At 32.3% G+C, this 21,784-nt stretch overlaps 2 protein-coding genes across 2 annotated transcripts; both read right to left on the bottom strand.

Annotated features, from left to right (window-relative positions):
* Positions 1–5,327: 5,327 nt before the first annotated feature.
* On the bottom strand, positions 5,328–7,916 carry LOC143533289 (sec14 cytosolic factor-like). The gene is made up of 6 exons (XM_077028120.1): positions 7,802–7,916; positions 7,393–7,648; positions 6,012–6,048; positions 5,818–5,935; positions 5,584–5,694; positions 5,328–5,507 (listed from the first exon to the last, which is right to left on the bottom strand). Exons 1-6 carry the CDS (start codon positions 7,877–7,879, stop codon positions 5,370–5,372), a joined length of 738 nt encoding a protein of 245 aa, XP_076884235.1. The 5' UTR covers positions 7,880–7,916; the 3' UTR covers positions 5,328–5,369.
* Positions 7,917–16,246: 8,330 nt separating this feature from the next.
* Positions 16,247–19,933, bottom strand: LOC143533269 (sec14 cytosolic factor-like). The gene is made up of 6 exons (XM_077028108.1): positions 19,803–19,933; positions 19,269–19,524; positions 18,807–18,843; positions 17,961–18,078; positions 16,552–16,662; positions 16,247–16,390 (listed from the first exon to the last, which is right to left on the bottom strand). Exons 1-6 carry the CDS (start codon positions 19,875–19,877, stop codon positions 16,247–16,249), a joined length of 741 nt encoding a protein of 246 aa, XP_076884223.1. The 5' UTR covers positions 19,878–19,933.
* Between the last annotated feature and the right edge of the window lie 1,851 nt (positions 19,934–21,784).

Genomic DNA, 21,784 nt, shown 5'->3' with positions numbered 1-21,784 from the left:
AGCAGGGTTCGGGGTAATGCCTTGACATGGTCAAGGGGTTAGACCTTTTGGATTCCACGATTTTCCTACGAAAATAGGCGTGGGAAGTTGCACATTATACTAGTAGGGCTGTCAAGAGGTAGTACCCTTGACGTAGATGTCGTGCTCTAATAAAAAACAAGTATTTATATCACTTATATACCTATAACTAGTATGAGTAAGTAAGATTATCTTCACAGGGAATCAATGGAAACTGCAGGTTAAACTCATGACTTTTTAAATATTAAACAAAATGGACAGACGATGTCAAGCGGTTTCAAAGAGTTGATTATGAAAACATGATTATTTTAGTTGTAAAACAATTTAGGAAAACAGTGACTACGCTTCATGTTCAAGTAATGCAATGAACTGTATAATTGTAACTTGAGTTAAGTGCTATTTTAGTACATGTGGTTTGCCCTACTACGCAACTTTAGTACATATTTTGAATTTTGTGCAAATGGCTACCTCAGTTTAAAAAAACTTTCATTTTAGTACTTTTTTAACCCCGTCAATTTTCATCTGTTAAGTCCAAGGTATTTGCGTAATTTCATTATTATTTGTTTTATTCTTTTATTTTTCACTCATTTTAAATTGTTGAACCAGAATAATAATTGACACCGTACATTACATCATCATCATCACAGCCTTCATGTTCTTCCTCAACCTCATCTCTTCTTCTTTCGATTCTGATTAATACTTCAATTCCGGTGGATACGGTAAGTGTACAAACGCCGGAGATAGTAGATTACAAGGTGGCACGTGCTCTTCATCAAATACTCGCGATAGTTAACGAGATTCCGGTGAGTTCGAGAAAACATGAGATTGTTCGATCGGACGCCGAGAAATTGATGGAAGAGAATATTGAGGCGCAGTACGAGCCGTTACAGAGAGTTAACGCCTTCGCACTTGCCTGAACGTTTTCACGGACGCTTGATTACCGAACCCATGGAAACGGTATACATGTGAATCACCAGTTGACAGCCCAACCCATGCTATCTCTTGACGCAGACCAAAGAATCACACTAAAAATGCGCAATCCGCTAGCGACGACGAAGACGATCCACCGCGAAAGGAATCTGATGAATCACGGTCTGGTTAGCGGAAAAGAAAACGGATGAAAATTTACGAAGACGACGACGGTATACGGGTGAATCACCAGTTTGATTATTTCTTTCCCTTTTTATATTAGTTTGAATTTACGGTCTCGATTAGTTTGAAGAATTATTTGGGTTTTGCATTTGGGGGAAAGGAGTTAATGGGAGAAAAGAAAAGGAAAAACAAAAATATAATAATAAAATTACCAAAATAACCTTGATTTAAATAATGAATTACGCAAATACCCCGGACTTAACGGATGAAAATTGGCGAGGTTAAAGAAGTACTAAAAATGCAAGTTTTTTGAAACTGAAGTAGCCATTTGTACAAAATTCAAAATAGGTACTAAAGTTGCGTAGTTGAGCAAAACACAGGTACCAAAATGGCACTTAACTCTTGTAACTCCTATCTCATGGATAACCACAATGACATGGTTCCTTAATCAATTTTGATAAATAGTTACTAGACACATTAGTTTGGTAATGATGATTCACATAACTTAATCCGACAAATTGACACAACTAGACGTGGTTAACCTGATTACCAGTTTATTAGTATAGGACCCCAGATAATTAATGATCAAAGGTAAATGGTCTAATGACGATAAGAACTTAATCCTAAATGTTGATGAACACAAACCAATTGACTGATAAGAAACAAAAATCCCAAAAAAACATTGTCTAATCAGTTTAAATAAATGTAAAGCTAGACTAACCGAATGATTAAATCGAAACTCAATCCAATTATAGATAGAAGTCACAAAAACTGTTAGTTCATACAAACCCTACACTTGAAGTGGCCACAAGCGGTTTATCCTTGCCTCTGTACCTCGGTTCTCTTGATTCTTGGTTGGAATGATGAATATGGTGAAGAATGGCCCCAAAATCGCCCAACTATGATAGGGTATGAATGATAATCAACTTAGGGTTTAACCGGGCTTTAATATACGAGAAAATCCTTAGAAATCGCATTCCCTGCCAGGTCCATCATAAGCTACGATGGAGCCAGTGTAGCTTATGGTGAACTCCGCCCTTACGATGCTATTTTTCTACCTTACAGCCTGCTGACGACACTTTTTACGAACCCTCCACCGTAAGCTACAGTGTTTCTCGACGAGACGAAACTGAAAATGGAAGAATCTTGTTGTCACATCCATCGTAAGCTGCGGTGGAACCATCGCAGCTTATGGTGGAGGTGACATCAAGATTCTTCCATTTTCATATTCGTCTCGTCAAGAAACCTAAAATTCATATATTGTGGGTCCCGTAACTTATTTTTTAGCCCTGTATATGCCCGTTTAAATTTTAAACGCACGCGAATCACTTTCTAACTCACTCGGACTTAAAAGCATGCATGAAACAACCTCCAATTAGTATCTTTAAAGCTCCAAATTAGTTCCTTTAAGCTCTGAGCACCTGAAATCATAAAACTAATCAAAGTAACCGTGTTCGATATATATAAACAAGTAAAACACACGATATTAAACACTATAAACACGTGATTTCACCCACGCATCACCCCTTTGAACCCCCATAGTATGAAACCATGATAATATCGAACGACTGTTTATTTTACCTCGCCTAACTTGTACCAATGTTTATTATGAGTTCTTGTTTGGTCTACAAGTAATCCCAATTACCCAATATAGCTTTATGACACTTCAGACGTCACCCATCACATTCACAAGGCTCCATATAGCAGTGTTAATGTTATAATTTAGTGTAAGGGATAATTAGTAGGAACATATCCTAAAAGACAATCAGACTTCAAGTGTAAACTTCGATTGTATTATTGATTGTTATTACTTGATTAGAAATACAATATTTATAACCATACAATTCCTTGTTAAAGCATCTCCAATGGTAAGGGCTGATTTTAATATCAAACACCTCCACATCATCACCATCTCAACACTTTATTCTCTCTCTTACTTTTGTCATAAAGAAGGGTTTGCAAATATAAACTTCTCTTCTCTCTCGGTCCTTCATGTGGCACACTCTCTCCTTCACATTGGCTTCAAACTCCTTATAATCCACTCATTGGAGATGCCCTTAGACAAGAATAGAAGAAAAACTAACTCAAAAAACTAATAGGTTTGTAAATACGACAACTAGGTCTCCGTACTTACGCAAGATTACATTAACAATCACCCCCTAATCTTGTGACACCGATGAAGCTACGCATCTCATTAAACTTCAACTGTGGCAACAATTTTGTAAGGATGTTTGCTCTTTGTAAATCTCCTACGAATCCCTTCACCTCAACGAACTCCAGTCTTGGTAACGCCTTCGTGAGAATGTCGGCCCTTTGATGATCTCCGCTTACGTGTTCTACATTGACTTCTTCTCACTCGATGCCTTGAAAGAATTCTTCCAACACGCGAACACTAACATAACCATGCCACTCAAAGTATAGTTAGTATTTATTAGTATTGTTTTTCTAGTTTGTTGCAGATTTTTGCTTTGAGTTTCTGGCCGTATAAAATGACATGTTTTCCTGAAATAATCTAGGAGAAAAGGTAAGCAACATTTTTCTTTATCTAAAATTGGGAGGGTGGAGGGTTTGACATTAATTTATGGGTGTAGGTTAGGCTTATTGCTATGGGCGCCGGGGGGGGGGGGGGGGGGAGGGACACCGCTGGGGGCGCGGAGGAGGGTGGGGTGGGCTTTTCTTTCTCCATCTCTCTCACACACATACATATGTGTGTGTGTGTGTGTGTATTGGGGCGCCCAAGGGGCTTTAAATCATAGCGGGGCGAGCTTCGAAGCCCCGTGGCGATGACGTGGCACGGTGGAGGAACTTCGATGCCCCCTCACCATAGCGGATAGCCTTAGTATGCTTAAAGTGGAACAATAAGAACTAATGGATCAAGCCATAAAGATCATGAATCATCCAAAGTAATTATCCATCTAAATGGGTCGATCTATTATTGCAAGATCAATCAATGGATCACGATTTTGACAAGTTGGGTTATGTAAATGGATCATATTAAATGATATAGATCAAGGCCCAACTTATTGACAGGAGTATTTAATTTAATTTAATTATAACTATTTAACAATCAACTTCGATCTTCCATGATGATAAATTATTAGATGCATCGGAGGTCCATAAAAGGTTTACTCTTCTAACCATACAAAGACTTCGACCGCAATATCTCGAGTTTAGGTCACTATGCACCTTTAGACCTATGATCAACCAATGGCCAAAATTATGTCATAGACCAAGTGTATTGGCAACAACTATGGAAGTATGCATATCATCAAAACAACACTTGCATGAATAGAAGGGAACATGTGACCCGAAAATAATAAATAAGAAAGTGAGGGGGTCCAAATGCAACAATTATGCAAGATGAGGATGTCTTCCTTATTTGGGTTCTTGTAAACGTACATGTTTTTAAACTTACATGTATTTAAATGATTGAATCCTACAAGCCTTCACCTCAGCATCTCATATTATATTTCAAACATTTATAAAAACCTAATCTTTTCCACAACACTAACCTCCACATCACACCTCACTTTTTGTATAATAAATAATTAATATAAAAATAACAATGTTTGGATGCTCTTCCTTGTCTGCAAACTTACTCTATAGACTTGCTCACTTGCAAACCGAGCCATATTCAGTGGAGGAAGTCCTTAGAAGGGTGGTCCTTGCTTGCCAGTTGCCACCTAGATCCAGAGCTCGATTTGTGTAGCACATTTGAGGTGCTCTAATAAACGTATACATTTTAAAGGCTATGCCTTTTGAAGTGAAGACCGTGGTTTAAATATTGGTAAGTGGTAGATTTTCTCTTGAAGTAGTTTAAGAATAGGAGTAGAAATAGATTGGTATGTGACTATGTGAGTCGTCAGAGCTTAGATTTTTGGTTTTTAAAAAAATAAAATCTCACTGCATAACTGTAAAGTTTATGAAAATAAGCAAACTAAAAGTAACATTTGGAAATAAGCTTATACTTTGTTTACAAGAAAATCACCCAACCACTTTAGGTGGTTACACATCAATTATTAATTATCACCCTTTTTAAGCATCATTCACTATCAGGTAATAAAAATCAGTTGTTAACAAGACTAAGGTTAGCATTACCCTAAAGACCTTTTTCTTGTACTCTACTTCCCCATTCACCAATCCATTTTCTTGTACTCAACTATGAACTTAAATACTAGAATTGATAAAAACAATTCATATAATGATATGAGGTTATTGTTGTAAGCAATGGTTTAGTTATATTACAATTAAAGTTACAGTTAATCCTCCAACGCAGGCAGTACGACATCTTGAATTGGCACAAGCTTCGCACGCCCGCCATATTCTTCAGGCAAAACATCTTCCCCAACATCTCTGATAAACTGTGTCTTCTCTTCCTCATTGCAAACTATTACAACCTGCACAAAGAAATTATCAAACACATATTTCTTCATGTTATCAAATTTTTATTTGCATTTGTCATCTTGAATATACCTTCTCTAAAGTTGCTTTCTCCAAGAACCGTGAAACCATCTTCCAAATACTCACAAAATACCACGGCATATTTAAAATGTAACACTTTTTTAACCTCTCGGGGTAGTACGCCTACAATAAGTGAAACCAAGGTATAAAACCGCTAAATATATAAGAACATGATTTTTGCATGTTTAATGAATAATGACTAATTATGACTTGAATGTACATAGGAAAATAAAGACAAAGATTTACCTGTAAAAACTGAAATCCGGTAATTAATCCACGAGCATCGATGTTTTTGTAAGCAATTTGATCTAAATCAAGAATACCAATCAACTTCTCATTTCCTATCTCTTTTCCTTTGACGCCGCTGAAATGAACAAAGCACGATTAAGGTTTTAATAAAAACAAATTTCAATAATTACTCACTTGTATAAAGAGCATACCTTGCAACTACTTTGTCTAGCAGATGAACCACAAATTCTGTTTTTAGGACATAAGAAAGAAGTTTTAGTTTTGCACTAGTCATACAAAGATGCATGGAAAGTCAACAGTCAATAGTATTAGACAAAGTCAACTCAAGAAAATTCAACTTAGAAGTTCTTATGCGTAAATTCATTCTGTTATAACTTAGAACTGAGACACCAACTGATCAACCTAACTCATTATATATATATATATATATATATCAAAAAGTAACTTTTCATGCCCTCACTAATAAGTTAGATTTTCAGCCACACAATATTTGTTAATCCTACCATCTTTTCTCTTCTCAATCAACTCATTCCTCAACCACATTCATTTCTCTCAATTGTATATATTAAAAGTCTACTTTTATTTTCTTCAAATCTTAACATACAGATTTAACAAATATACTTTTAACCCCCTATACTTTTAACACTATACAGTTTCATTTATTCAACTTTTGCCACACAACTTTAGCAAACATGCTTTTAGGCCCTTAAACTTTCAGCACATATACTTTTAGTTCCTAAACTTTATTTACAAACTTTAGTTTATTATAAATTTGGAACAAAAGTTTCACATATATACTTTTTAGCTCCTCGATTTTAGTTTTGCATATGTACTAGCCCTCGACTTTCGTAATGAAACTTTTGCCACAAATCTTTTACCATAACGAATAGAATCAATACCGACCGACTTCCCGCCACATACCCGCTGCAAAGCGCGGGTAGAAACACTTGTTACTATAATTTGTGTCCAATTTAAGTTTGTCACATTAGTAGGTGAAGTTGTATACATAAACCTAACTGAAAGTGTAAGGCAATAAAGAAGGCATGTTAAGTTGCTTAATTTGTTAACGGCATTTTTCAAAGAACGAATTTTACATGCCGAATTTTAATTTAAAAGCAATTGCTACTCAACAAGACAAGAAGCTAACCATTAAAAAACTGAACTATAAAAAAAACAATATCAAGAATATCACTAAGGACAAGAGTATTTTAGAAAACAATTGGTCCCAATCAAATGAAATAACCAAGACGAATAACGAGTAACGACAAAGAAATATAATTTAATATGGCCTAGGAACGCCAGAATAATTAAATAACTTGATTTCATCTTCATTGAGAGGGGGGACACCACTGGTACACGGGTCTTATAAGGTTATACATCCTATACGACCTCATATGTAAATAAAATAAGGTTTTATGTGAGACTATTGATAAGAGTTTACCTAACCATCCAAAACTGAAAAAATTCTAAATCTCTAAAAATACTTCTATGAAAAGTTGAAAATCGACACTTGCAATCAAATTTAAATAATAATAAAAATAATAACAGAAATAAGAAATTAATTACTCTTACTCTTAAACTGTGGCTGATCTTTAGCAGGATAATGTTTGCTAGCTTTGATGATCATAATAGGGTACCCATCATTTGAAAAACAATGTAAAAAGACCTTTTTAGCCTCCAACTGTTCAACCACTTCTGAATCTGGGATGAATCCCAACGGTACAAACGAATCCCTCCATGTCTTCCATGAAACAAACATCTTTGCAGCTTTGTTTGGATCCATAGATCTTGCAATCAAGAACCTTTCCAGTGTCGGGTCTCCGTACTTCTGTATATTTGAAAAGTTACATATAAATTCAAATCCGGTTAATCCAGATTAATGGCTAGTCCGTACCAGACAGCCTGACTAGTTAGTGTCTAGCGAGTTCTGCAACACTGTATACGTTTATGAAGACTGATTGATTAATAAATAAATAATTACCTGTGTAGATGAACCGAGTTTTTGGACACAAGACTTCATCTGGGTGAGTTTGAGTTTGAGTTCTTGATTTGTGTCCATGTTTTCTGGGATTTTTGGGTTAGTTGGGAGACTATTAATAATATTATAATTATAAGGAACGTCAAAGTGGAAAATTGAGCATGGGGTGATGACTAAGGAAAGAAGAATGTCAAAAGGGAAATAAATGAGTAAACAACTAACAAGTACATATTTCGGCTTTTCTTCGGTTTTAATAATTTAATAATATTAGGTTTTAAAACAACTTAATTAATGAACCGAATTGAACCACGTATTTGGTTAGGTTTTAAACCCAAACCGAAACCAAATTAAGTTTTCAATTTTGTGTTTCAAATCATTTTAATTTGGTTCAAACCAAATAATCCAACTTTGTATCTAACTAATCTATTAAATTAAAACATGTTTTTTCATATGACATTTAAATATATCATCTACATGGGATGCTAACAAATTAATTTCTATTTATACATATTTCAGATAATTAACTAATTTTTTAATTACCAATACTTTAATTTAATAATTTTGTATGTTAAATGATATAACAATTATGCATTTATTACTATTTAATATTTATTAATTACCTCTGTTAAAACAAATATGACTTTCTTAAAATTATATTATTAACAAATTTTAATTACCTCACTGTGGATGATATATTTGAAGACAATGTAGAAAACATGTTTTGCTTTAAATATATACTAGGTTGGCTGAAAAATAATATAATGTCAATAAAAAAATGTTTGCATATCCAATACAGGTTATATGTGAAATCAAATATGAAGTATATGTTATAGCATATGAAACAATTATAATATTTATAATATATATTTAAAGCAAAACATGTTTTTCATATGACCTTCAAATATGTCATCCACATTGAAGTAATTAGAAATTGTTAATGATATAATTTTAAAAAAGTTATAATTGGTTTAATTGAGGTTTAATTAATAAATATTAAATAGTAATAAATGCATTAATTGCTATATCATTTAACATAAAAATGTATTAAATTGAAGGAATGACAATTAAAAAATTAATTAATTTGGTGGAATATGTATAAATAGAAATTGATTAGTTGGCATCCAATGTGGATGTCATATTTGAAAGCCATTGCAAAACATATTTTGCTTTAATAGATTAGTTAGGTTATAACTGTTTCATATGCTATGACACGTAGTTCATGTTTGATTTCATATATAACTTGTATATAATATGCAAAGATATTTTTTATTGACATTATATTATTTTTAGTCCGTGTAACACACGGGTTACTAACCTAGTATACCATTATTTTAGTACCTAGTTATATTTAGCCAAGTACGATAAAATCAAAGCATTTACTTTTTCTCTCTTTATTTTCTATTAAGTTATAATTTGTGTTATTCTAGCATCTACCGTTTAAAATCAGTTATATATTTTAATAATAATAGTAATATTATTTAATACGATAAAATCAGTGAACGCCGCCCCCTTCCTCATTTCAGTGGTGACATGAGGCACTGATCATGGTCACGCTGGTCAGTGGTCAATCAATTTTTTTTTCTTTTTCAATTCTTTATGATAATTAACAATAAAATGGTGAAGAATGAGGGGAATAATCTATACCCATAGTTGAAAGGTGATGTTGAATGATAGAAGAAAAGCTAGCGTGGCGTAAATGCGGCGAATGAGGATGAATGGGTCAAATGAGCCATACCCTTTAGCCTTACGTAAAGAGAATGCTTTCATGAGGAATGGATGACATCCATTTCGTCTTCAGTTTAAGAGGGTTTTTATTTACCTTTTTCTAATTTCTAAAGGAGGTGAAATAAAAATGTTTTTATTAAAATGAGTGATTTAAGAATTATTTATACCATGCGTTACACAAGAGGGTTCTGCTCTTCTGACAGCATAACGAGAGTCAATTTTAGTACTCATAACCTCAATATATTTAGGGATACAAATTTACATAGTGTACTATACGAAATAAAATCATGACTCAAATGCGTTGATTTGCATACATGTCTATTGTAAATATATGATTGATGTTCGAGCTAATAAATTCAACAAAATCCTCGCAGCTAGTTAAAATTGCCTCACGTATGCTGCATACATGATGCATCTCTTTTCATAACGACTCACATACTTGTCTACATATGCATTTGGAATAGAGCAAGTTGAGATAACGTGCACTTCACATTCACATTTGTCACGCATATGACAACCTTGCGTTAGCTATCCACAACATTCAAAAAGGTTAACATTTTAACCCCCTCAATTTTCAAATGATATGACTGAAGTGTTTTGAAGTTCAAATCATGAAAATGTTTTATTTAATCTATTAAATATTTAGCTATATAACCTTGATGGTCATTCTCTTGTTCATAATATCAAGTGTACGTGTATGAAAAGAACGTATATGTATGATTAGACGGATGTGAATTTATTATGATTTTTTATACCGACACGCCCTAATTTAGGTTAGTTTTATGCTTAGATTCGATTGCTCAAATTTACACATTCGCATTTTGGATGGTCTAGTTTTATAGACTTGTATAAATTAAAGTAGATTGTCATGGTTATGAGAATGTTTAACTTTTTATTAGAACTTCAACTCACACACTCTTTAATTCTATTACCCATGCTTGTTGTTGATTATGGGACCCGAACCTATATGACTATATCATTTAGAAAGACAAATCTTTACCTAACACTTTGATACTAGACAAGAGGCCTTCGGTATGACTATGGTTAACTACAATTTTCATATGGAGCAAACTAATGTGATCACTTTGAGGGCCAAAATAATAAATGCATCTTATGTGTTGGCAGATAAAATCAACTGAGAATACAAATTATTATTGAATATATAGTCAACACGTATAAATGCCCTGGACCACTTTTGTAATTTATTAGTTTTACTTTTCGTTGGATATTTGGACGTAGGCCCTAAGCCCATTTTTCATTTTAATTTTGTGGCTTGTGAAAATCGAACCGGCGGCTAGATAAGTTATTGTGTAATTGGCTTATTGACTCAACCATCCAATTTAAAGCTGGCATAATTTGGGGGAAACTGTTCATTGACGAAATTGGACCCCTAAACGATGAAATTTGAGTTGGATAGCTCGACCTATTTTGTTCGCTGTCATAGGCTCCGTAACTCTACTCCGTAACTCTGTCGTCTTCCCGTGTCCAACTGATCCAAGTAAGACTTTGTCAACTCTTGAATCAACTTCTCATTAGAAAATGACTAAAGATTACAACAAAAGATCAATCTATTCTAGCCCTGATCCAATATACTCAGACTTTTTCCTCATCAACCCATTCGCCTGGGAACTTCCCTTTTGAGTCCTCTTCTTTCTCTTTTCAACTACATCGCCTCTCCTGGCAAAATTCTCTCGCAATACGTACCTATCTTATTATTATGACTTCTATACTATGTTTATACTTCATTTATCCCCATATGGTGGGCCTTCTAATGGATTGTACATAATGTTTGTAGTCTTGCTTCTAGCTCGAGAAGGTGTTCAGTTCCTTGGAGTAGCGAAACTTGCATAAGATTATCAAGACCTTTGAACTAGTGATGTTGTTGCTGATAACATAATTTTTGTCAATCATAGTTGCCACCAGTAGACCAATTTTCATTGATAATCAGTTCATACTGGAGAATCAAGCGTTAGAACATACAATAGTCTAGAGCGAGTATGCAATACATATCTTCAAAATCAAAACAATAATGTATGAGCAAATAAAAATAAATAAGAATGAGCAAATGAAAGATTAAAAATGGAGGAGTGTTATAAAATGTACCCAGAAAGTGTGGAAAATGTACAAGCAAAAAAGTTAAATGCAATTCCAAATTGATTGTGTGCCAAAACTATTGCCCTCCATAAAATTCACATAGACATCCAAATGGCACAAATATAAAGTAATATATGAAACCACTATAATATTTGACAAAACTTAAAACGTAACTCACACCTCAAGCATAAACTAAAACTATGAAACAGAAATAACAATAATCTTATCTTACTATACTAATAAAAAATAAAAACCATCTAATGCCATATGTCCTTCTCTAACTCCTTTCAATCCTATGTGGCAACTTTCTAATCCTTCAAATTGCCATGTGTCATTTAACTCCAAATTAAAAAATTAAACCTTTGGGTTCTCCATATTTAATTAATATTAACATTAAAATTAGCATCTACATATAAACTCTCATTTCAAAACCTTATTATTATGTGTGTTTCTAAATCCAAAAAATACGATATTGAAAACATTGATCAGATTGAGATTGATCAGACGCTGAACAATAGTAAATTTGACATTATTAAAAATCGTGTGTACTTCGTTTACCTCTTAATATGGATTGAAACTTATTTCTTAACGGATTCTCATGGGAATTTTTGGTTTATTCAATCTGCAGATGACTTAAACAAAATGTTAGATCATTTTGTTAAATTAATAAGTTAAGTAAAGAATTAAAAATTTATGTATGACAAGAATCTCTACATATTAAAAAATATCTTATTATTATGTGCCTTTGAATGTAAATTTTGAATAATATAAAGAATTAAACTTGTAATGTACATTTTGCATAACATAAAGAACTAAATCTTTTTTTACATGTGCATTATACTAAAAACGAGTCACTTACATAATATCCTTTCTTATATATGTTATATGCATTGGTTTAGTACTGCAAAATCTAAAACTACTTTAGAAGAATGCTAACATCCATCTTTCTAGAAATTAATAATATGGGAAGTGACATTTTTTGTCGTCACTCACATGAAAGCCTTACTTATATGTGTTAAGCACTGGTTTAGTACAACAAAATATAAAGCTACTTTAGGAGAATGCTAACATCCATGATTCTATAAATTGATTTTGCACCTTAATAATATGGGAAGGGGCATTTTTTTATCGTAATTTTGCACCTGATGTTCGGGTATTTTGTACATATATTAGTGGGATAATTATGTAGTGTTGTTTAGTATATTGTTAGAACTTTGGTACTTCATATGTGCTTTTGTATTTCAGGTAATTGATCGTTAAAGATGCTAAATTGGAGACTTGTACGAGCATGGAATAATATCTCGGGAATACTGGAGCATAAATTGAAGTCTTAGGAAGTGTTAGAAGGATTCGGGAGGAGTTTGGATGAGAAACCTAAAGCCGATGCTAAAACTGAACAAGATGGGTTCACAAAAAGCGACCAGGAAGTAAAACGAGCATATCTTGGCCTAGAAAATGAGTTACGGAACCCATAATATATGAATTTTGGGTTTCTCAACAAGAGGAATCCAAAAATTAGGTTACCTACCATCGCGTAGCGCGATGGGAGGGTCATATGACAATCGCGCTACGCGATGGTCCGCACAGACGGGAAAGTTAGGGTTTTATGTTATATTACGTTTTGACGACCCTAGACGCCATTATCGAGTTTCCAGAGCATTTTTGGAGAGGAATAGCATCCTACCATCACTTCCATTCATCTCAAGGCCATAGATATGATCCAAACCATCATAATCGAAGCCCGAGAGATGCCGAGACGCGGCTAGACCCTTCGAGTCATACCCGGGATGTAGAGTATTGTATATAACAGTTGTTTTCTCATGTACTAGAATTATTTATTGTAATTATTTTGATGTTAATCTATGAGTAATGATGTCTAGTATTATTGTGCACAACGTCAGTTTAGGTTTATTTCGATCAGAACGATTAGTGTGCCAATTGCTATGATAATTGCTTATGGGATTGTATTGACCTGTTAATTACAAGAAAGCATATGTTTACCCTTAGTTGAGTCACACTGGCAGGGACTGTTTCATAACCAGTGCCGTGTGTTAGCGAGCGTGGATGCCTAAGGTTTAACCGGTTAGTCAGTTTGTAGTTGACACAGGATAGTTTATCTGTTATGTGCATAAGTTTGTTGTTAGTTTGCTTACTTGAATTCCCGGGTGTGATTTGTTTTGTTTGATTGATTGAATACTTGATTAATTGTTCGTTTATTATAAAACACAACTGTTTGCTAGTGTGATCAGCACTTTGGTAGAATTCACTTCATAATGTTGGGAATCGATTTCACTTCACACTGACCACATACTCTTCGTGGTTCGACACCCTACTTACCCTGACTAGCTTAAGGTGATTAAGACACTAATTTACTTGTTTTTGACTAGATAGCGACAGTCTAGTATCAACACCTTGAATTGAAGCATGACCAAAAATGTGTTATTTGTAATTTGTAATATGAATTATAAATATCTGTAATTATTTATGATATGTTTTGTATTTATTTATTTTTTTTGTTAATTTTGTTTTATTATCACCCCGTGTAATACACGGGATCTAACCTAATAATAATAATAATAACCTAATAATAATAATAATAATAATTATTATTATTATTATAATAATAATAGTGGTAATGGTAGTAGTATGTGAGACTTGTAAAATTTTTGCAGCAGTTCCAAAAGGAAGTTAAACTAATAACTAGAGGTGTACAAAAAAACCGGTTTGGGACCGGTTTTAGGCAAACCGAACCGAATCGGTTTGGGTTGAAAATCGGTTTCATCCAAACCGGTTCTCAAACCGACCCAAACCGCCGGTTTCAGGACCGGTTCCCCTTAAGATCGATCAAACCGGTTTATAAATAACCTAATAATAACCTAATAACAATAATAATTATTATTATTATAATAATAATAGTGGTAATGGTAGTAGTATGTGAGACTTGTAAAATTTTGTTTTATTACCACCCCTTGTAATACACGGGATCTAACCTAATAATAATAATAATAATAATAATAATAACCTAATAATAATAATAATTATAATTATAATAATAATAATAATAATAATAATAGTGGTAATGGTAGTAGTATGTGAGACTTGTAAATTTTTTGCAGCAGTTCCAAAAGGAAGTTAAACTAATAATTAGAGGTGTACAAAAGGCAAACCGAACCGAATCGGTTTGGGTTGAAAATCGGTTTCATCCAAACCGGTTCTCAAACCGACCCAAACCGTCAGTTTCAGGACCGGTTCCCCTTAAGATCGATCAAACCGGTTTATAAACCGAACCGGTTTGAGGAAAACCGGTTTATAAACCGAACCGAACCAACGTGACCAGGTCGACCTATCTTGTGTCTAAACCGGTTTATAAACCGAACCGGTTTGAGTCAAACCGGTTTTGATCGTTGACCAAACCGGTTCGGTTTGGATTTAAAACCGGTTTTGTACACCTCTACTAATAACCAGTGAAACGGCCTAATGGGAAGGTTGGGCTTGGGCCACATTAAATGATAATTATTTTATTGGCCAACTAAGTTATGACCTTCCAAACCGTTCGGTCGCTCGCTCGAAAATGCTCGTTCTTTTTTCGCTCGATTATAAACGAGCCGCTCTGTTCGGTTCGGTTTGTAAATAAGCCAAGCAACGAGCAAATGTCTGCCCGGTTCGGTTCGGCTCGAATATTTTTAATTTAGTTTGTATATAATTATATATAAACAAATTTATAAATATATAGACAACACACATAAATATAAGCTTACAATTTTTTAACCCTTTTAAATTTTTTCTATTCCGTTAATTTTATAGTTTCATTAGTTCGCTTCAACATTTTAGAATACTAGAAGTTTGTTTACATGATCATTCTATCTCACTTCAAACTTATTCTTAATAAAAATTTACAATCTATTATACGTTTGTCTAAAAACTACTAATTTATATTTAAAATATATTATTTACAACATTCAAACTTGTTTCTTATTGAAAATTTTAAAGTGAAAAAGAAATAAATAATGCTCGAAAATCGCTCGACGTTCGATCGAAAAATGCTCGATTCGATTTTGGCTCGGTTCGAATTTCAGCCATTCGGTTCGATTTGGTTGTAAACGAGCCAATCAACGAGCAAGCTAGCCTTCATTCGTTCGGCTCTGCTAGTGAATAGCACTAAAATAAGGCCTAAAGCACAAGCCTATTTTCTAAATGAAGTAGTGATAAAGATAAAAGTTGTAGTAAATGAAGTAGGAAAGGTATGAACCTTTGACCCTTAGAATACCATTTAGGTGCCTTACCACTAGGCCATCTTGGATGGTTTCAATATACCACATGGACGACCAAATAACCATACTCATATAATTATTTTCTGAGTCTCACGTAAAAGTTTGGTGGTAAGTTTATTCCAGTTTGAGTGCCGAGTGTGGGTGAAGACGGACAACACCATGTAAACGCTATCGGTCGATCTAAAATCACTGTTATAAAAGAAGGAAATTGCTAAGAACATGTAATATTATTCATTCAAACATCAAAATTAGCCAACATGGCCAATTTAACTTATTTTGGAGGTCACACACAAAACAGAAAAGATGACTTAATCCAAACTGAAATTAAAAGATACATAACCAATTTATTCTTAACATGTTATTCAACATTAGCTAGTTTGGGCACTTGGACATCTTGAATTAGCACAGGTTTCGCGATCCCAACAAGGTCTTCAGGCAACGTCTCCTTACCAACTTCTTCGATTAGTTGTTTTCTTCCTTTCTCACCCGATATCATCACAATCTTTATCACCAATTACATGTCAAAATATGGTATATTTCCACATTTAAGTAAACAACATATCTCAACATCCACATTTAAAATATTTAGTATACGAATAAGGTATATATAGATCGAATCTAAATAAATTATGTTTGTTCAAACAATGTGATTTACGTGCGTACCTTCTCTGATGTTGATTTCTCTAGAACACGAGATATAATCTTCCAAACACTCACAAAAAACCATGGCATGCTTACCATGTAAAGTTTTGCTAACCGCCCTGGATAGTAGTCCTATGCAAAAAGAACCACAATATAATTAATAATGTATACACACCTTAACTTAAAATTTGTTAAGAGAATAATTTAGTAACCAATCCTCAGGAACATGGTAACTAAAAAGGAACACATACAAATTATGGTTGTAATCTAAGGAACTATATGCATTTTGAGAGTTATTGTTGGTATGAAACAAATGGCATGCATGTGTATGTCATTTAGCATGTATGTAAGAAATTTTGTTTTTCTCACGTGCATACTAAAAATATTATTCTTTTTTAGAACGGCACCTTCTGATCAGAATATGTTATCACAACTCACACGCTACCTTATATATCCCAATATTACTTTATTGTTTTTTTTACAACCACGAGAGATTTGAATGCACGGGAATTAATCTCTTCACTGATACCATTATAAAAAGACCCCATGCGTAATAATTTATTACACTAAATTTTTTTTTTTCACTTTTCCAACAAAACATGTGAATGTTCTATGCATGGTGTCCTGTATAAAATAAGGGGCAAGTTATTCTATAAATGAAGACAAAAATAAGAAGGATTTATAGTCACATAAAAAAAATACTTCAAAAAAATTTTTAAAAATTAAATAAAAAATCAAAACTCAAAATTTAATAAAAAAACAAAAAAAAAACTAAGACATAAAAATGTTTCCATCGTATTCCTCGTTCTTAAAAAAAAAACCACACACACACAATGTTAAGGGCAAAAGATCATTGTGTCTTTTTGTTTATTATTGTGTTTTATATTTATTTTCGTCATTGATTGTGTCTTCTTTTCTTGATATTGTGTTATATTACTCAACATTGTGTTATATTTTGTTCGGCATTGTGTTATATTTTGCGATTTAATGTGTCTTTTTTTAGTTATAATTGTGTTTTTTGTTTATTTTCTCATTGTGTTTTTTGTCTCTGCATTGTGTCTTTTCGGTGTTTTTTTTTCCTTTTTGGAACGAGAATGACGAGGGAAACATTTTTGTTTTTTTAATTTTTTTAGTTTTTTTGTTTATATTTTGATTTATGATTTTTTTTATTAATTTTTTGAAATTTTTTTTAAGGGATTTTTTGTGTGGCTACAAATCCTTCTCACACTTCTCATTTTTGTCTATTTTAACTTTTCCATAAAATTATAGTTGGAAATTGGAAACTTAATAACTAGAAAGAAACTATTGAATCTTTATCATTAAACCTTTTCTATTTTAACTTCTTGCTAGTTTTTATGATAGTTGCAACAGGATTTAGTGGTATGAATCTTTCATACGTGAATATATATTATATAGATGATGAAGTTTACCTGCAACATTTGAAATCCAGCGATAAATCCATGAGTATCGATATTCTTATAGGCTAAGTTTTGCATATCCATGATCACAATTACCTTCTCATTTCCAATTTCTTTGTCTTTGATTCCACTGAATGCAAAATGTACCAATCCATTAAAATTGCGCTCAACAATTAAGTTAATTATGTATTTCCATACATGGATGGTATGCTATCTTCAACTGATACCCTTCATTGTTGAGTTTCATATAAAACGTATAACATGATAATTTCGAATGAACCCAGTCTTTTTTTAACGACTGAGCCTATTGATTTTGTGATACAAATAAATAAAACAAACTGCTCATGAAAACTTTACTAATTAATTTTATTTTTATTATTAAAGTTTAATCATTCAAACCATTAGTCTTATTTTCAATTTAAAGAATCCTAATTGTTTTCTTTTTTGAATAAGCCTAAATCTTTTACCATTTTAAAATATCACCTTTTATTTTTCCCAATTCCATAAATGTTTAACCTAAAAAAAAATAAAAGTCGATTGAATTAACTATCGTATCTGAATAGTGAGCGACCTCAGTCCCGCGGCCTTTGATTATATCATTTTTCAATGTCAATATACTTTTATTAAGGCATTTTTTTGTTATATGACCCGAGCAGAACCAAAATTCTGACGTCAAGTTAGAAATTCAAGCATAAAATAATAGTGACGCTATAAAAAAAATATTCTAGCTTTGCTACTTACATAATAAAACCAAATGATAACTTATGGTACTAGATATTTCTTTTAAAACTGTTTAGCATTAAATACAGAAAAAAAATAAATTAATTTAAAATTCAATAAACAATAGCACGTACGTACCTAGCAATTGCTTTCTCAAGCATGTGAACAAAAAATTCTGCAATATGAAAGGAAAAATAGTTCACATTTGTAGAATAAGTTCTAACTAAATACAAAGATAAACCAATATTTAACTTTTGATGCTCAAAGCTAAATTTGATGAAGCTAAATATAGTTACATAAAATTACTACTTAAGTAATGTTTTTTTATTCATCAATGTTACAATGTAATTATATTTTCTTTTAGCAACACATTTATTTACCAGGAGTGTTTAGACATCATTAAAACCAATTTAACTCTTCAATCAAAGTATGTAAACCGGTAGCGACTACTAATTCATGATAATTATATGGATGATTATATGGTTCAGTGCGTTCTTGATTAACGGAGTGTTTATATATTATTAACAACGATTTAAGTGACTAGAAAAATAAAAAAAAAATGCATCTTTAACTTTTAAGAACAAGTAAAAGAGTTATTACTCTTGAATTGTTGTTGATCTTTAGCAGGATAATGCTTGCTAGCCTGAAGAATAACAACAGGCAACCCACTTTTGGATAAACCTTGAAGAAATGTTTTTTCAGCTTTTAGTTCATCAGCAACTTCAGATTCAGGGATAAACCCTAATGGGACAAAAGAAGCCCTCCATTTTTGCCATGCTACAAACATCTTTGCAGCTTTATTTGGATCCATAGATTTTTCTATCAAGAACCTCTCTAGTGTTGGATCTCCATATTTCTACACAAAACCAAAAACCCATGACTTCTAAAAAATTAAAAATCAAACTTCCAAAAATATCGTTTCTTCTTTTCTAATCATGTCGCGAATTTTATGTTGGAATTTTGTGATTTTGTGTCTTTTGGAAACCGTATACAAAAAATACTTGTGAAGATTCTAGCTAAGCATAAAACTATTTTTTTTTAAATAGATCGATTAATTAAAGCGACACAAAAGGTTGAGCCGACCATAAAACGAACCTCATGAAGCTAGCTGGAGCAATAAGACTAATTACATACCTCGGCTGAAGATCCGAGCTTTTGGATATGTTCTTTCATCTGAGTGAGTTTGAGTTGATGATCACTTGTTGCCATATTTATGGTTTATAAAAACGCAGTTGATGAATGGGATGAAATTGAGTCTATATATATATATATATATATATAGATAGATAGGTAGATAGATAAATAGATAGATACTCGTATACTAAGATTAATAAAGTTGGATTGTGGGCTGCATTTGGAGCGACCTCATTTTTTATTCAAATTAATAATTAATCGAATGATAATATAATTGAAGTGGTTTCTAGTCAAGATATCCACATGATTGCATGTGATTTGTTAAGTATCAACTTTCACTTAAAGCATGCTTATAACTAACTAATTGTGTGTTTTGTACTTCAATCGTGTGGATTAGTTTCAGATAAAAAAAAAACATGTTTGCCATACAGACAACTTTTTTTTACACACACTCCCTCTTTTACACAAATCTCTCTCTAAACCCAAATGAGTGTCTTAAGTTTAAAGTAGTTTCGTGGATAAGCTAACTCAGGTCATAACTTTAGGCCTCCAGTCTTATAGGGCCTCCATTTAAAAGAGCTGGTATGTATTTTGGGTTTTTGAAAATAGATTTTTTTTAGAATAAGTACATAAGTGATAGGCAATAAGTTAAGAAGGAATGCCTTATATCTATTATCCTTATATGTCATTCATCTTTCATAATTATTGGATACTCTCTAATACTATAAACATAAAAAAGTGCTTCAACATTTTATATAGCTTTAGGCCTCCGACTAAATTGAGCCGGCTCTGCTTAACTTAACCTAGCTTCTTAAAAAAACGAAGGACAGGTAATCTAGGATAGTAGGATTAAATTAATTATAATGAGGAGGTCCGTATGTGTTTTATGACTTCTTATAGAATATCATTGTGATCCATGAGAGGCAGAAAAAGGCTAACTTTAAAAGTGGGCCTTTTAAAAACAATAAAATCAGATCACGTTATACATTTAAGAATATAATATAAAGATGTGGAAAGAATTATAAGAAAACTATAAAGTTGTAAAAAACAGCCCAAAAATATATAAAACATGATTCAAAATTTATTTTATTTTATATAAAAGGTTTATTAGTATGATAAAATCTCACTGTTTTAGATAATTACCTTTTCTATTAAGTTTACTTTATTTTACCCTTAAACTCGTTTTTCATTTTAAATAATCCATGGTTTCCTTCCATTATTCCAAGTTGAACATTTTTTTTGGTTTTTTCATATTTGTATTCAAGATCTTCAGCAAATAGCATAACTTTTTTTTAATTGATTTTGTTGTGAAACAAAATTATTGAGTGTTGGTAACTAAATTTATAAGGCCTTCATACATTCACACTAGCTTTTATTCCCGTTATTACGGGGTTATTTTATATTATTCGTTTAATATTTATATATGTTTTTGAATTTAATTTTATTTATTATAAGTAATTAGTTAATAATATACATAATATTTGATGATGAAAGTGTTTTATAAACAAATGTGATGTTATAACCCGGTTTAAAAGCTATCTGGATTTGATTAGACCCATGACCCACTTATTTTTTTTACTATATAATTTTTCTTAACTAAGAGCATTCTCATCTTACCTCTATCTTCAAACCAAAAATTACACTAAAACTCATTTTATTTTCTCTCTCCATTTCAATTAAATAATACTTTTTACACCTTTTATCATTACATTTTCTCTTTTCTTCACTCACAACCACTTTTAAAATATATTAAAAAATTATAGTGGATGAACAGTAATTTTTCAAATATACATAAAACTCACTATTTTTTCTAAAATATAAAAACTCTCTTCACTCACAATACCCTCAATCACTCTCTAAATTATAAAAACATCCCTCACATAATATAAGGGGTTGAATAAGAGCATTCTCATCCCACTCCCTATCTCTAAATCAAAAATTACACTAAAACTTATTACATTTTCTCTCTCCATTTCAATTAA

This window comes from Bidens hawaiensis, unplaced genomic scaffold (assembly GCF_021521415.1).
Source record: "Bidens hawaiensis isolate Kalapana, Puna unplaced genomic scaffold, B.hawaiensis_p1.1 tig00009659_1, whole genome shotgun sequence".
Classification (NCBI taxonomy): Eukaryota; Viridiplantae; Streptophyta; class Magnoliopsida; order Asterales; family Asteraceae; genus Bidens; species Bidens hawaiensis.
Note: the sequence above shows the minus strand (reverse complement) of the source record. Positions and strands in the feature narration are given on the sequence as shown.